This window comes from Toxotes jaculatrix, chromosome 5, assembly GCF_017976425.1.
Source record: "Toxotes jaculatrix isolate fToxJac2 chromosome 5, fToxJac2.pri, whole genome shotgun sequence".
Classification (NCBI taxonomy): Eukaryota; Metazoa; Chordata; class Actinopteri; family Toxotidae; genus Toxotes; species Toxotes jaculatrix.
The window spans coordinates 19639468-19654994 of NC_054398.1; the positions used below are offsets into that span (position 1 = coordinate 19639468).

At 41.7% G+C, this 15527-nt stretch overlaps 1 protein-coding gene across 3 annotated transcripts; it reads right to left on the reverse strand.

The window, feature by feature from the left end:
- Positions 1-9942: 9942 nt before the first annotated feature.
- LOC121182698 (leucine-rich repeat extensin-like protein 3) lies at positions 9943-15426 on the reverse strand. Of its 3 annotated transcripts, none has more exons than XM_041039357.1 (9): positions 15181-15426; positions 13171-14263; positions 12777-12891; positions 12269-12449; positions 11669-11683; positions 11028-11111; positions 10609-10679; positions 10211-10346; positions 9943-10097 (listed from the first exon to the last, which is right to left on the reverse strand). In XM_041039357.1, the coding sequence occupies exons 1-9, from the start codon at positions 15256-15258 to the stop codon at positions 10074-10076; spliced, it is 1797 nt and encodes a 598-aa protein (XP_040895291.1). In that variant the 5' UTR covers positions 15259-15426; the 3' UTR covers positions 9943-10073. The 3 variants fall into 3 exon arrangements, with proteins under 3 accessions (XP_040895291.1, XP_040895293.1, XP_040895292.1); XM_041039359.1 differs by having other exon boundaries at positions 12777-12870; positions 15181-15425; XM_041039358.1 differs by lacking the exon at positions 11669-11683 and having other exon boundaries at positions 15181-15425.
- Positions 15427-15527: the final 101 nt, after the last annotated feature.

The window sequence follows — 15527 nt, forward strand, 5'->3', positions numbered from 1 at the left end:
TCCCAGATGGCTTCACTGGAACAGGAGCTGAAAGGGGTGAAGGTTTATCATATGACACACTGTTCATCACACCTCCTCTTCCCCTTCCTTCCTTCCACATTCACGGGCCAAATCTCATCTGAGTAAATATAAATCCAACATGTGGAGACAAAAAGATACTAACAAATAAATGTTTCATTCATTCAAGTTAAAGATTTGTGACAGTGCAACATTGCCACATCACACAAAAAGAACACTGGATGAGTCAAGAGAAAGGAAATTAAAGTCTTGCTTCCCCTGGACTTGCTGGTAAATGCTCTGCATCATCAACTGGCATGATGACAGAGCCAGAGTTAAAGGAGAGTGGTGACCCTCAGTTTGTTTCTCCTCTCCAATATTTTTGTCTGGTGTCATCAACCGTCCGAGAATTCAGAGCAAGAGTGAGTCAGTCAGTGATCACTCGGCTTTGGGGAGCAGGAGTCAGTGGAGACTCATGGATGAGGAGGATTATGATGGCAGTAATGTATCATTCCCCTTGAGCTCATCCTGAAGGTAAGGTGTCTCCAGTTGCAGTTTCATGTTCCTATCGGAGTGAATGCTCCTCAGCATGCTTAAGTGAGTTCATACATAGGGCAAGCAGAGCAATCATCCTTAATGGCGAAAGGTATAACCCCATGAATATGTGCAATCATGTGGTCGCCCAGGCAAAGAAATGAGTAGAGAGCGAATCTTGGCGGAAAGGTTTCCTATTCATCATGCCATGAACAAGGAGGCTTGTTGAACCAACCAAAGCAGAACTGACATTTAGGTTCATGAAGTAGTGACCGATGAATTTGATCAGTTTGAAGTTCAGCAGGTGAGGGGAACATGAGTCAGCCACACCACGGGGAGACTAAAACCAATTATTTGAGGCATTTACTCTTCCTCTTAGCTAAAAAGCAACAAAATAACTGATGAATCATTCTGAGATTTTTCTTCCAATGAAAAGTACTTTTTGCTTATATGGCCACAGACAAAATATCAGTATCATTTACAAGATCTTGCTTCCTTTGGTTTAAAGGAAAATACTCTTCTAGGCTTTCTTGCTGAGCATAAGAAAAGGAGATGAATACCACTCTCATGTTTTTGTGGTAAATATAAAGCTTGAGCCCAGCAGCCGATTAGCTTAGCTTAGCACAAAGACTGGAAACAGTGGGAAACAGCTAGCCTGGATCTGACTACAGGTAAAAAACACACACTGAAGCTAGTGTGTGTACAGATATCAGCGTGGTATTGATTTTCACATCGAGACAATGAATAATTTCCCAAAAAATTGTTGAACTATCACTTTAAGGCAACAAGAGAGAAATGTAACAGGAACCTTGCAGGATCTTGTTGAGATCAGAAACCCAGTAAGACTTTGGGCATTTGGCCAGACGGAGGTAACTCAGTCCCATCTGTCTCAAACTGTAAGGCACTGAACTGAGGATTAGTCAGTCCAACTCCTTGTCCCTATACAGTCCATGATCTAAACACTAAAACTTGGATGTGCATCATGTGCCAAGACCTACATCAACCAACCTTGTGACCGATGAGTCACAAAAAAACATCTCCTTGAAGAGGAAGACAAACACAAACAAAGCCAAACGATGAAAACATACACTGTATGTACTGGCTCTGAGATGTTATGAATGAGGATGAATGCATTACAGAAAGAGAACTGGAATTACTTATGTCACAATATGGAAAATAAATGTTACTGTATTTGATGCTGGAGGATGAGTAACCAGGGGACTTTAGAGACTTGTCAGTCTGCCGTTAATTACTCTGGACCTTTATCACCTTGTCTGAGATCAGTGGCTGTGTAGACAAAGGAAGATTTCATCACACGCAGGATTTAAATGACAGAATGAGGTTTCCAGGGAGTGCGTTCTGTAGCTATATATACCAACACCAATGTAGGACAGGCTTCAGGTGTGGTCACCTGGCATTCACATAATGCCACGTTTAGATTTGAGAGCAAGAGAGCAAAATAGAGATGAAAAGTGCCACATGGACACGCTTATACCCAAGATAATTTAGTATAAAGGAAGGATGGAGAGCCTTGAAAATCAATCCCTCAGACTCTTCAAGTGGCATCACATTTAGTCGGTGAGAACAGACAGAAGTGAGAGGCGGAACATGTTTTCTCTGAGAAGGACTACATCTAATTCTTGTGTCACTGCCTACAAAATCACCAAACAATAACAGAGATAAGAAATCCTTTTGGTGGAACTCCTTCTGGAAAGAGTGATGATAACCCCCCCCCCCCAACTTGTTTATCTTGTTGATGACATAGTTGTTCACTGTTTTAGTAAATACCACTCAGCAAAAAAAAAAACAAAAAAACATTCAAAACCAAACGAGCTTTGACAGCAAGTGCTTCAAGAAATGATAGAGTTCAGTCAGTCAGCATAGCTACAGGTGACTGCCTGCGGTTCAAAAATAGATTGAAAGTGAAACTGTTACGTCACTTTCTGTAACACCCCACGACATTATGCAGTATTACAAGTTGTGACATAGTAGGACTGTCAGTAAAACAGCATTTTTGTCTTTATAACACTGAATAAACAAAACAGAAAAAATATGTCAATATATATATATACATATATATATATATATATGTATATATATATATATATACATATACATATATACATAAACACAGGGATAAACACTAACCTGTTGCAAATCCATCCATCACCTACCACGCGATGCATTACTTCCTCCCTGGAGACGTTTACACTCTTGCTGCTCGGACTGAAAGCCAGTCCCGACCCATACTGTACTGAACTATTATACTGTAGGAGCTGTAAGAGCTGTAGCCTCGATATGAGCATGTGTGTTTGTGTGTGTGTGAACGCACTGAGCACCACAGGAGTTATGAGATGGAGATGCCAATGAGAGCACAGCCCCCTCGCCTCTCTCTCTCTCTCTCTCTCTCTCTCTCTCTCTCTCTCTCTCTCTCTCTCTCTCTTCTCTTTCTCTCTCTCTGTCTCTGTTCTTTACAGTTAGCGTGAGCTGTTCATCCACTGCTTTGCCAGAGTCATTATTGTAACTGTGAGTCAACACCAGCTCCCACACACACACACACACACACACACACACACACACACACACACACACACACACACACACACACACACACACACACACACACACACACACACTGGATTAATGTCTATATTTACAGTAAGTGATGAGGACATAAACATGGAAGATGTAAATGTTTTACAAGCTTTAGAAATCAGTTCCCACAAGACAAATTGCCATACCAAACATAAAATTTACAGGAGCAGCTGCTTAAGAGCTCACTCTTTCTCACAAACACACTTAGACACTTACGCACCCAGCATGACAAAGCATCCCTGCTCTCACCAACACAAACAAGCAATTACTCCATTTACACACTCCATCCACATAATCCGCAAGATTTATTTCCTCCACGCTTGCACATGACCAACTTTAAAATGCTGTGAAAATAACTCAGCAGTATGTTTTCTTGGTTTCCCACATTTAGAGTTGGATTAGACTCTTGACTTCCTTTAAATGAGCAAAATAAATTGTGTGTAGAGAAAACAGGAACATAGTTTTGTTAAATTAGCCGTGACAAAGTATTCAATTATTACCAGAACAACAAGCCTTGTACAAACTCTGCAACTTCCTCCATGAGTAAAAACCACACAAAATGGGGAATTCCCCAGCCAGAGCGGGAAAGGGAAGGGTGAAATTGTATCCGCATGGTGATGGCAGGTGAGAGGGCACGACTCACAGAACGGGAATCTCATCCTACATTCCTCTGGTGTGATGGGAAATGGAATAATTGTGCCTCTGTCAAAGACCAAAGGCTTAGTTGCCTGTAGCTCATACACATGCATACATACGCCCAGCCCCCATCGTCAAGTACGTACTTCCTTTCCCAGTAGCCGTTCCTGTATAGTGAGTCAGCTAACCAAACGATGAATCGCTCCTTCTCCTCTTTTCATCTCTCCATCCTCAAGATGCCAAAGGAAGTGGCTGTGAGGCTTGAGTCACACCAACCTCTCACCCTGATCTCACCACAAAACCCTTCCTCCATCTTCACTACAACAACACGCACTTTGATCCAGCTGTCAGTCGTCCAGCATCCTCCCACAGTGTTGCATGCACCTGCTGCTCCTGTCTCCTCCCTTAGCCTCCCACCTCTTACCCTCATCTCTTTCACTTTCTTGCATCTGTCCAGCTGTGAATAAATCCACAGCCACAACATCGTAAGGAATGCCTCTGTGGACATCCACAGTCCCACAGCCAGCCTCTGCCCGCGACCCAACATCCTGACCATCGTCACACAATTTCTAATCCTCAGCAAATGCCTCACCAGAGGACAACTCTGCTACAAAGAACCAGAGAGACTACAAATATATCTCCTCTCTTCACTCTCTCTGTTTCTCCTCCTTCTTCTTCGCCTTCTCTGTTTGTGTAACTCTGACAACCAGCAAACAGACATGAGCTATATCGAGGCTGTTTCAGTGCAGGTCTCGCTGTCAAGAACCAGCCTGCAGAACTCAGTTGCACCTCACAGTCTTCACTGAACAAAGGGCTATCTCAAGATAATCTGACATTTGTACTTATGGACAAGCAGAAGTTGAAAATGCAAAGAATGAAATTGAAGTAATGGTTTGACATTTGTGGCCTTTCTTGCAAAGTGTTTCATGAGAAGACTGACACCACTCTGATGTGTGTAAGTATGAAACTACAGCCAGCAGCTGTTTAGCTTAGCTTAGAATAAGAATTGTTTAGCTCTTTTGGCCACAATGTTACTGTTTCAGTTCACTCACACTGCTGTCACTGTGTTGTTTTTGGCCACCACAGACACTAAAAAGCCACTGTAAACAGCTGACACATGCAGTTAGAGACTAGCTGGTGAATACAGTGAAACATTTAGCAGCTAAAGAACCAGATATTTCCCTCAGGAGTTGGCAGAGACCAAAAATGGAGCTAAAATAGCATAAAATTAGTTTTTTTTTTTTAATTAAAAAAAGTTAGATTCAACAATTAGCCAGAAAAAAAAAACTGTAAATAAGCAACTGTTTGCTAATAAGTTTCCTCTATCATGTGGCCAGTTATTAAAGTCAGTTATTGCAGGTTTAAAGAGAAATTTGGCTTAAGAGTTTAAAAGGCACTGCTTGTTTTTCTCTTTGGGTTTTATCACGATAATATACATTACTATGATGGTATTTTATTCAGATATTACTATGAAGATACATGGTTACTGTATGTCTCTGTGCATTAAAGTTGATTTAATGTTGCACCTACTGTGTACATGACCTGTGCCCTGTGGCATTGTTAAGGTAATATCCCATCAGATGTCAGACTCTCCCTCGGGTTCAGCAGGCAGCATGGCGACAAGAGAAAACACACACGCATAAAAAAACACAAGTAGCGTTATATAACAGTCCTACTCGAGTAGTCTGCAGGCTTCAGACGCGTCCTTGGTAACAATCACTATAGCACCACCGAAGAAAGGACAGGATTGCATAACGACAAACTCAGTCACTTCCAAAGGTAGATTAACGCAACAGATCTGAACCTACATACTGTACATACTGTACAGGTGATGCTGTGAAGAATGTGATGCTCGGAGCTGTATGTTTCATCACACAAAGCTATGATTAATAAAACGTACAAGCGGCCCTGCAGCTTCACAGCATTGTTTTGTTTTTTCAGTGGAGCCATATGCACTCCTCCCACGCCAACAGCAAAAGAGATGAATAGTTTCCCTTCAAAGGGAGCAGTGCGTCCTTAATTTTATAACATGTATCTGATGATAAGTTGTGATGTGATGCTGGTGAAAACAATATGCCAGCCAGTAGCCTTTATGTAAGGGTAATGTGAGTTATTCTGTGAGATATCTGAGTACACTGAGTGGGTGATAAGGTTACAGTGACGGGCTTTTCTCTGTGGAATGAGAAACTGGGCACAAACTCAAGTCGCCCGCCTCCTTTTCTGGATTCTGGTTTTATTTTGTCCATCATAATACACTCTATCAACTTAAATTCATTCACACACACCTTCAAATTCCAAAGGACTGTGTCCTTCAGAGGAATCAAAATTTTTGTCCACATAATAAGCTCTGAGCTGTCACAAGAAGATGTTTATCAGACTGCAAACATTTCCAAGACGGAAATATCTGGTATGAAGACTGTTTTCCCCCCAGATCCGCTCATAACAAAACTTAATCACACCGAGCAAACACAGAGTCCACTCTTGTGAACTTGTGAACATCTTTGTTACATCAATTAAATTAATTATTGTGTTGTCCGTCCAATGCAGACTTGATATTATTCTTTCACTGCTGATTGTTGTGTTTCTTTCTGGCATGAGTGATAGGACGCAACTATGAGAGTTTTACAAATCTTGTTAGCATACTCATTTTATCTCATCTGTTCATAAATTTGTCTTTTTTAAAATCCAAATAGCGTTTCACAGTTTCATAAATGCTTCCAGTAAAAACTTCAAAGGTCAACTCCTGTCGTCATCCTTTACTGGAGGTACTTTCATTTTGATGCACACAATAACCTTTGTGTTGTGTGGAAAGAAGAAACAGTTCATTATTGGTTCTCTGTGCAATTTTCTTCTTTTCATTGGGAGTTTGTACGTAACAAAAGAATTTCCCTTTGGGGATTAATAAAGTTTTTTCTGATTCTGATTCCACAAGAACTGTGAGACTTCAGAATATCAAGTTGTATTGATTATAAAATTATGCCAAGTCCGCTGCAATCCACTGGAATAAAGGTGCCAGTATTCTATCCTATGCTCACTCTGCCCATTTTACAGAGAACCTGAACTCCTTGATGGCATTGCACTATTAATAAAGTGAGCATGTTAAAATATTTCAATGGAGGACAAATGTAAGACATTGGACATTGCAACATTGGGCAGGTTCTGTCTGTTCCGGTCAATGCAATGGTGGTTGCCACATATGGCCAAACCGAAGGATCATCAAGATGGAGGTGCCCAACATCAGGCACTTCCCAACATCAGGTCATCCATTATGACTTGTGGTCCAGTGCGGGCCAAGAACATATGATGAGCATTTTGACCAAATGTGGTGCAAAATGGTGCAAGGAAATGTTTGATGTGTGCCAGTTCAGCACAACTTCCTGACTAAGCATGATCCCACCCTCAGAAATAACAGCTGGAGCTGAGAGGACAGGGTGGAGGTATCTCTAGCCGGACAGCAGAACAAAAAAAAGCAGAGGAAAATTTTACTGAAGGGGGCAAAATGTGGGCACTTTAGTTATTATTAAACCTGCAGTGATTGATTTTATCCACTTGGGGGCAGCAGAAACAACCTGTAAACAAAACACGGACACAAAAATAGTTAATATGGCTAATTTGTTAGCAAACAGTTGCCTATTTAGACATCCAGCAGACATGAAGCAACATTAGCATTTACTTGGAGTCATGTCTCTGGCCACATTTAGCGTAGGTCCAGTATTCACTCTTCTTTAGCTCTGTTTTGGACTCCACCAACTCCTGACGGAAATAACTGACTCTTTAGCTGCTAAATACTCCATTACATTCACCAGCCAGTTACTAACTTTGTTTGTCTGTTGTCACCTTGCTGCCAAAAACAGCTGTCTGCTGTTTCTGGGAATGACACTGATGACAGCAGTGAGACTGAACCAAAAACATAAAGCTGGGAGCTGGAAAACCAAGACAATGATTTAATACTCGGTACTAAAACACTCCAGAAAGCTGAAGGGAACCATGGAGTTGAATAATTCAGGGGGGTCAACAAAGTCATTAGGATTCATCCTCTGAAGAACATGAATGTCTGCACAATATTTCATTGCAATTCATCTAGTATTTGTTGAGATATTTCATTCTGGACCAAAGTGGTGAATTGACCGACATTTCTTAGAGACACGTCGCTAGTATGGCTAAAAGTATTGATCAGAGCAGCTTTAAGTTTGCCTGTTAGTTTGTAGTCCTGCAGTCAGTCAACGATTGACTGACAAAAACCTTGGCTATAACCTGCAACAACCAAAAAACACTGCATTTCCAAAGACGCTGGGAAAACAGAGGGCACAAAGGATGGTTTTTCCATGTTTACAATTATGCTGCAGATGTTCTGACTTCATTAGACTTGTAAAGCAAATTAAACACACACAAAAACATAAATACATGTGATCTACTGCTTTTTCAGAAGGCATGCGTGCACTTTTGCAATTATACAATGTTCAACACATGCCACTCTAGTGCATAAACACTAAAAGCCACAGATAAACACTGAGAAGTTTGTCCAATGCTTCCTCTGCAGCTAATGAAATAACGTGACATGAGGTTCAGTCTGTGGACAACAGCTTCACTTCTATTTTACTTGCCTGGCCTTGTATCTGCAGTGCGCCGATGTGGTCTGAATATTAACCAGAGTAGTTTCAAATAAATTAGACAAAATTGACAAAATACCAACTTAAAGCAATTTCCAAAGCAACAGAAATAATCGACTTCAGGCACAAAGACTGAAAATAAGAAGCCTTAATGTTCAAAAGGCAGACACATGTAACTTAACCTTGAAAATGTCAAACGGAACTAACAGAACAGGCCTCTGTTTTCAGATTGGCAGCCAAATAATATTCAATTAACGGAGGAAGTGACGGTAGACCTTTCACAACATATATGAAGAGGATGTATTTCTTTCATATTTAATCTCTTATATGCAAATTGGCAAAATGGGAGTTGGACTCTATATGTCTGCACACTTATAAAACCCCACATACATGCAAACACTCACTTCCTCTTCAGATGAAGCCGGAAATGTTGTGCCTCGCTCAAGTGACGCTCACACAAGTCCAACACAGAAAAAAACAAGTGTTATTGTACTATTTGCTTCTAGAAACTTACTCAGATAATGGCTTCTTCAACGCACATTTGCAAAATAAGCTATTTTTAAAAAAATCTTCTTCCTCATCATTTGCAAATCCAAAGCACAGAAAAGTATTTTAGTGGTGATGCTTCACTTTGTCACAAACTGAGCTTCAACGTTTGATGAAGCTGACAAAGTATACTTTTTTTTCACTATTTATGAAGGTCTTGAAATAAAAGGTAACACTACTTCTTTTCACTTCAAAAATAAACAAAATGCATAATTTAGCCCTGTGGTGTCCAGACTTTTGCACCCAGCTGTATAGGCAGTAGGGGAAGCACTAAGAAGAACCTGTACTTAAGAAGAAGTAGAAAAAAAAATCAATCCAACAGCTTAGAAATACTCTGTTACGAGTAAACCTCCTGAAGTTGTACTTGTGTATGACTATAATTTCAGCCTAGTAAAGTGACTTTACTTTGTGTCTTTACCAGAGGGCAACAACTGTGAAACAAGAAAGTCATTATGTGATTGAACAAAACACTTTATTGACACCCGCTGATTTTCTTTTCTTTTAGCATGCATCAAACTTTGGGGAAGATTAGCTGAAGGTGAAAACTCCCTGAAATAATTTATGTGCAGTAAAATAGTCTTTAACAAGTACACATCTTTGTTGCTTCACACACGCTCATTTAACAGTTCTTTCATGCATCTGCAATCTCATAATTGCCTTTCATAACTTCAAGGCACACCAGGCTCTCATTCACTATGTATCTCACACAAATACCTTACTTTGATTCACACTGCCGTCTAAATGAAAACCATTTGTGACAAACTTCAATCTTATGCTCCTTTGTTATGCTTTGCTCCATTAATAAAGACAAGCCCTTAAAAACTGTTACTGTTCTGTTACTGTAGTGTTATGGTGTTGGCACAGCTGGTTTTAAGATGATCCCAAGAACCAGAGAGGTTGTAGACATGAAGTGTTACTTAAAGCTAAACTGTTTACGTGTTTGTGACACCAGTACCAGGCCAGATTACCTCCCTCTGAAAAATCAGTCTGAGGGTATATGGCACTTACTCTAGATACATGTAAAGGCTACAGTTGATGCTCCTGAGACTCTGTCCCTCTGTAGCTTCTTTTTTTTTTGGTGATTTCTGTCCATCTTTTCTTTTCTGCAGCAGTACATATGTCAGATGTACGGACATCCTCATCAAGTGGTCCATATTAACCTCCGGTGCTCAGTTTATTCTGTAGATGGAGAAACGTTAAGTCAAAATCAGTTAAAGTGAGATAAAGAGTAAAATGTGACAGAGGGAGAGGTGGAAAGAAAAAAAAAAATCAGTTTATAGGTTAAGGCGTACTTTCTTGGCGTTGTCCACACACTGCATGTAGGCTGAGGCGATACTCGAGCAGGACAGAGTCTTCCCCGTGTTCTCCTTGTAGCACTTTAAAATCTGACTCTGCAGGTCTCCGCACACTGGCTGCATATTGAAACGCCTGAGAGAGCACAAAAACACTGTCATGCAAATATCGAACTTCGTGTTGGTTTGGGAGTTTATATCATCAAACTTATGAAACATTCACAGCGGCCTATTATCTCATGTTTGACATGCACTGTCTCAGGAGAGTCAAGTCCATATTTCTGTGCACTCTGTGACCTCACTAACCACAACACAAAAGTTGTAAAAATGCTTGTGTAACATTGATTCCAGGGTAAATTTGTAGATACAGTATTTACATAAATGACCACATGACTCACGCAAAACGGTTGTGTGTCTCCTCTCTGCCCTTCTGGAAACTCTCAGCAGTCACTTTGTAAAACTGAGTACACTATCAAAGAGGTAAACACACCACATATTACCATCAAGATAAAATATCACTGCTGAATCAGACTCAGAAAATCTTTCAGTAAAGAACTGTCACATATCATACAAACAAACACACAGGGCTAAAAACTAGAATATGCACACAGTTAAAGTAAGAACAGTGTGGCTGTACAGGAAACACCAATGTAAAAATCTGTGCAAGTCCTTCACAGCTGTTGCATATTGTCATTTAAAAAAATATATACAGATGAGATCATATACAATTTCTGAACCATAGTGCCCCTTAGTGGTAAAAATGGATTTATGCAGCTTAAAGGACACAATAGAATAAAGCACAAAAAAGTGAATTCACCTTTGCCTCAAGTTTAGCAATGTGTGCCTTGTGGAGAGCGTCTCGTTTCTTTAACTCTTTCTCCTTCTCCTCCAGTTGATGAGCCTGTGTGAGTCCAAAATAATTATAATAACATCAGCAGAACTTCTAAAACCAGTATATCCATCCAAAGTACTATATTTCATAACATGGAATAGTTTGCAGAGAGAAATTAAAGAACCTGGCACCCCCAACTGAATTCAAGGTTACTGTAAACTCTGTGGTAAATGATTCTTTTACTAAGTATCTCTGTTTTAGCTTTCTTAATATTGACAATTGTTTTGTAACTTTCTCTGTCCTTAGATTATTTGAGCTGTCATACATTGTTACCTGGTTTTCAGTATTGTTTCCTTTGTGTGCCTGATGTTGTGTTTTCTTGTCTGAAACTATTCTCCCTTGGAAATGCTTGCCAGCCTCAGTGGGATTTGCCAGGTAAAATAAAGGTGAAGTAAAAAACAAAAATAAAATAATATTTTGTGAACTGTGAAACCCAGTTTCCAAAACGACTTTTTTCTGTCTTATCTGAAGACATAAAGAGCAGGAAGCAGCTGTGCAGCAGGTGGTTAGAGCAGAATGAAAGTGAAAAATTAAGTCATGCAAGTAGGAATTCTCTCCTGTCTTACCTTCAGCTCCATCCACTGAAACCAGTCAACAGGGCAAGAAAGAGAAAGAGGCACAGTAAGAGGAGGAAAGAATGTCATATTTACAAGAGATCCAGACACTTACAGCTATTGTGCAGAAATTTTAGGAACTTTCCGTTTTGATCCTTATCAATCATTGAGACGTCTGATTGATCCCAAATTCATTATACACCGTGACAATGACCCCAAAAATACAGCCAGAGACTTTAAGAGCGAGCTACAGCAACGAGAAGAACAAGAAGCTCTGCAGCAGATGGTCTGGCCCCCACAGAGCCCTGATCGCAACATCATGGAGTCAGTCTGGGATTACACAAAGAGCCAGAAGACACTGAGACAGAAGAACTGTGGCAAGTTTTCAAAGATGCTTTGAACAACAACCTACCAAGTGCCTTGAAAAACTGTGCACAACCGTACGAAAGAGAATTGGTGCTATTGTAATTGATTTGATTTAAGCTTTTTCTGTTTACTGCACTTTGTGTGAAGTTAATTGATCAACTGTTTCTGGAAGCTGCCTCAGATTACCTTTAGTGACTAAACCTATCACACAGCACATAAAGGTCATGCATGTCTTCTTCTGCTTACATAAAGCTGCACCATGAGTCTCTCGTCCTCCGTCTTCATTCGCTCCTTCATGATGGAGTCTGTCAGGTTCTCCATGTACGCCGCCTTCTCCGCCTCCAGCGTCTTCTTCACCTGCTCCTCCACCTGAGCCTGAGCTGCTGCCTTGGCCTCTGCCTGAGCCTGAGCCCTCACCTCCTCCAGCCTTCACACATGTACACACAGATTTTAGAGCATTGTATACTTGTGTTCATATAATGAGCTGAATTTTACTGTGTATTTATTTTACCATGTTTCCAGAGCATTTTAACTACAAAAAATTGAGCTTGGGTAGATATAAGCTCTTAGTTTATTGGGCTCACACAAGATGCAACAATCATCCAACATGTACACTCACCACACACACACACACACACACACACACACACACACACACACACACACACACACACACACACACACACACACACACAGACCCATTCATGACACTCAGTCAAACTCATTAATCACTTTAAAACCTCTCTGTTCTTACTGTCGCTGCAGCTCCTGTCTCTTCTGGTTGATCTCCTCCTCCAGACTTCTCTGCATCTCCGCTTTGATCTTCTGCCTCAGCTCTTCCTCCACCACTGCAGGAGAAACGGGCAAAACTGTTTGTGAAAACAAAACAAAACACAAGATTGTTGATTTGAATCCGTTTCCTCAAGGCCTTAAACCAGTGGTTGAGAACAGTTTCAAACCACCTGCGAAACAAAGAAGCAAACTTGATTTTTGCTCTTTCTAACATCGCCACCTGAAACATGCACTAAACTAAAGGATCTGTCCAAATAATATCTGTCAAACTATATGCGTTCCAACAGACACTTGATCACTCTGGCAATTACCAGAAATACATAACACAAGTAGGTGCTTGGACAGATCTTAATTACCTGCTGCAGCAGGTGGAGGCGCTGAAGTGACAGCAGGTACTTCATCCACAACAATAGGGGGCAGAGTGGACTCTTCAGGAGCTGGAGATGGATCAGGTGGAGGTGGTGCTAGAGGCTCTACGAGCGGTTCGCTCACAGGTGCATCAGTCGGCACGATGGCCAGCTCCACACAGTGACAAGGCGGGTGGGACTCCTCAAAAGCGAGCTCTGGAACAGGAGAAGGAGCTGCCACTGGCTCTGGAGGAGGTGGAGGTGGAAACAGTTCACATGGAGGTGGTGAATCAACAGCTGGAGCCACAGTTGAAGGCACTTCTTCAGCTGGAGGAGGTGAAACTACAGGACAGGGTGGGATTACTGGTTCAGCTGGTGTAGCTGAAGGGAAAACAGTTTCAAGAAGGTCAAGAGGTGCAGCAGCAGCAGGTTCAGTAGGTGGAGGTTTCACAGGCTCAGATGGAAGAGATGGAGCTGAAGGTTCAGATGAAGCTGCAGCTGTTGGGGATGACTCTACAGGTGGGCGAGGGACAAAAGGCTCGGTGACTCTTTCTGAAACAGGTGGTGTAGATGGACTTTCTGGCTCTATGAGAGGTGGGACAAACGGTTGAGGAGGAGGTAGAACTACAGGCTCCACTGCAGGAGGAGGTGGCGGAGGAGATGAAGGCGCCACAGTTGTTTCGACTTGCGGAGAAATAGCAGAGGGAGGGGGAGGTGGGGCTGGGACAACAGGGTCAGTTGGAGGAGCTTTTGTCTCTGGAGGTGGTGGAGCAGGAGGAGGTGTTTCAGGCTCAAGAGAGGTCTGAGGAAAGGAGTGAAACTTTACAGGAGGAGGGGGGGCCAGTTTTACAGGGGGAGGAACAGATTTGACTGGTGTAGATGTAGATGGGGCTTCCTGAGCAGGAGGCGGAGGAGGTGGAGGGGGGCTGAATGGAGCAGGAGGAGGTGTCACAAGAGGTAACAGGTGTTCAGCAGGGGGAGGGGGGACTGGAGTGGGCGTTTGTAGGTCAGGTGAGTGTGAAGGACGACCTCCATTCTGTGAGAGCTGAGGACAGACGCCCCGTGAAGACTGCCTCATCCGGCGGATGACTCTGTCCGACAGCTGGTGAAAACAAGAGAATAAACAGAAACATTTACAGCTGTGAGCGCCACCTGCTGGGCTAATCAGCATTTCTTCTAATTGTAGCTGCTACTTCAGGTATGTTTTGGTCTGAACTAGACTCAACCTTGACTAATTATATATTGTCTGAAAGCTCTAAGTTTCCTCATTCTGTCCCCCTATCACTGAAACAGCTGATAGATAATTAGTGTTTTCTACTATGGGCCTGGGAAAAAACCAAAAACAAACAAACAAAAACCCAACTTGCATTTCTACTACCTTCTATCCTAGAAGAGGATATGTGGAAAAACATGGTGGGTGATGTCAGCGTGGTCCGAGATGCAGTGGGCAACTGTACACAATACATGGTTATTCATAGCTATTATTATTCCCTAGTTCAACTCAGAGTTGAATTGAACTAGTTCAGACTCATCAATGACAATTAGTGTTGGTACTATAAAAATGAAGCACATGTTTTTGGAGATTTCTGTTGTACTTAAGTGGTATTTTACTCATTCTTTATTCTGTTTTGTATTTTTTCCTCTTTCCCAGATTTGTTTTGTTTTACTGCTGTTTGTTATCTGTTCTTCATTGAAGACTAAAAAAAACAAGAATGTTTTTTTTGTTTTCTCCAAATGGTCCATGTGACAGCCAACCTTGTTTTCTTTCCTATATTTAACCAGAGTCAGTGGTTTCGCCACTCGGACTGCTCTGGTGTGGGTGGTACAAACCAGTTAATTAGTTGTGGTTTTTCCAAGTGCCACAGAATCAGGGAACTTAAAAACACAACAGACCACTGACGCACTCTGCAATGACAGCATCTCTACTGACACCGCTGTGAAGAGACTGTGTGCATAAACATTTAGATTGTTTCTCTCAGTTAAAGTCCGTGCGCAAAGTTTCCCGGGGCTTTCACTCACCCTAATGCCCTTCACAATAGTAAATCCTCCGCCTTCACCATCTTCACGGGAGAGGTGACTCGGGCTGTTTCCCCCCATCCACACCCGCAGCCGCAGCGATGCTCACTCACTGTTATCAGGACTGTCCGGTTACTGCGAATATTTAATCCACAACGTGGATCAGTGCTCAGGGAAACAAACAGCTGTAGCAATCCGCCCTTCCCACCGCTGAGCCTGAACAACAGCAGCTGCGATTGGACGGAGCTGAACAACGCCTCTCTGGATTGGTCGACTGGGTCTTAAAAATCAGTGAAACGTAAGAGAACATTGTGTCCCATCATAAAAAAAAACAAGAGAAATGCTATGAT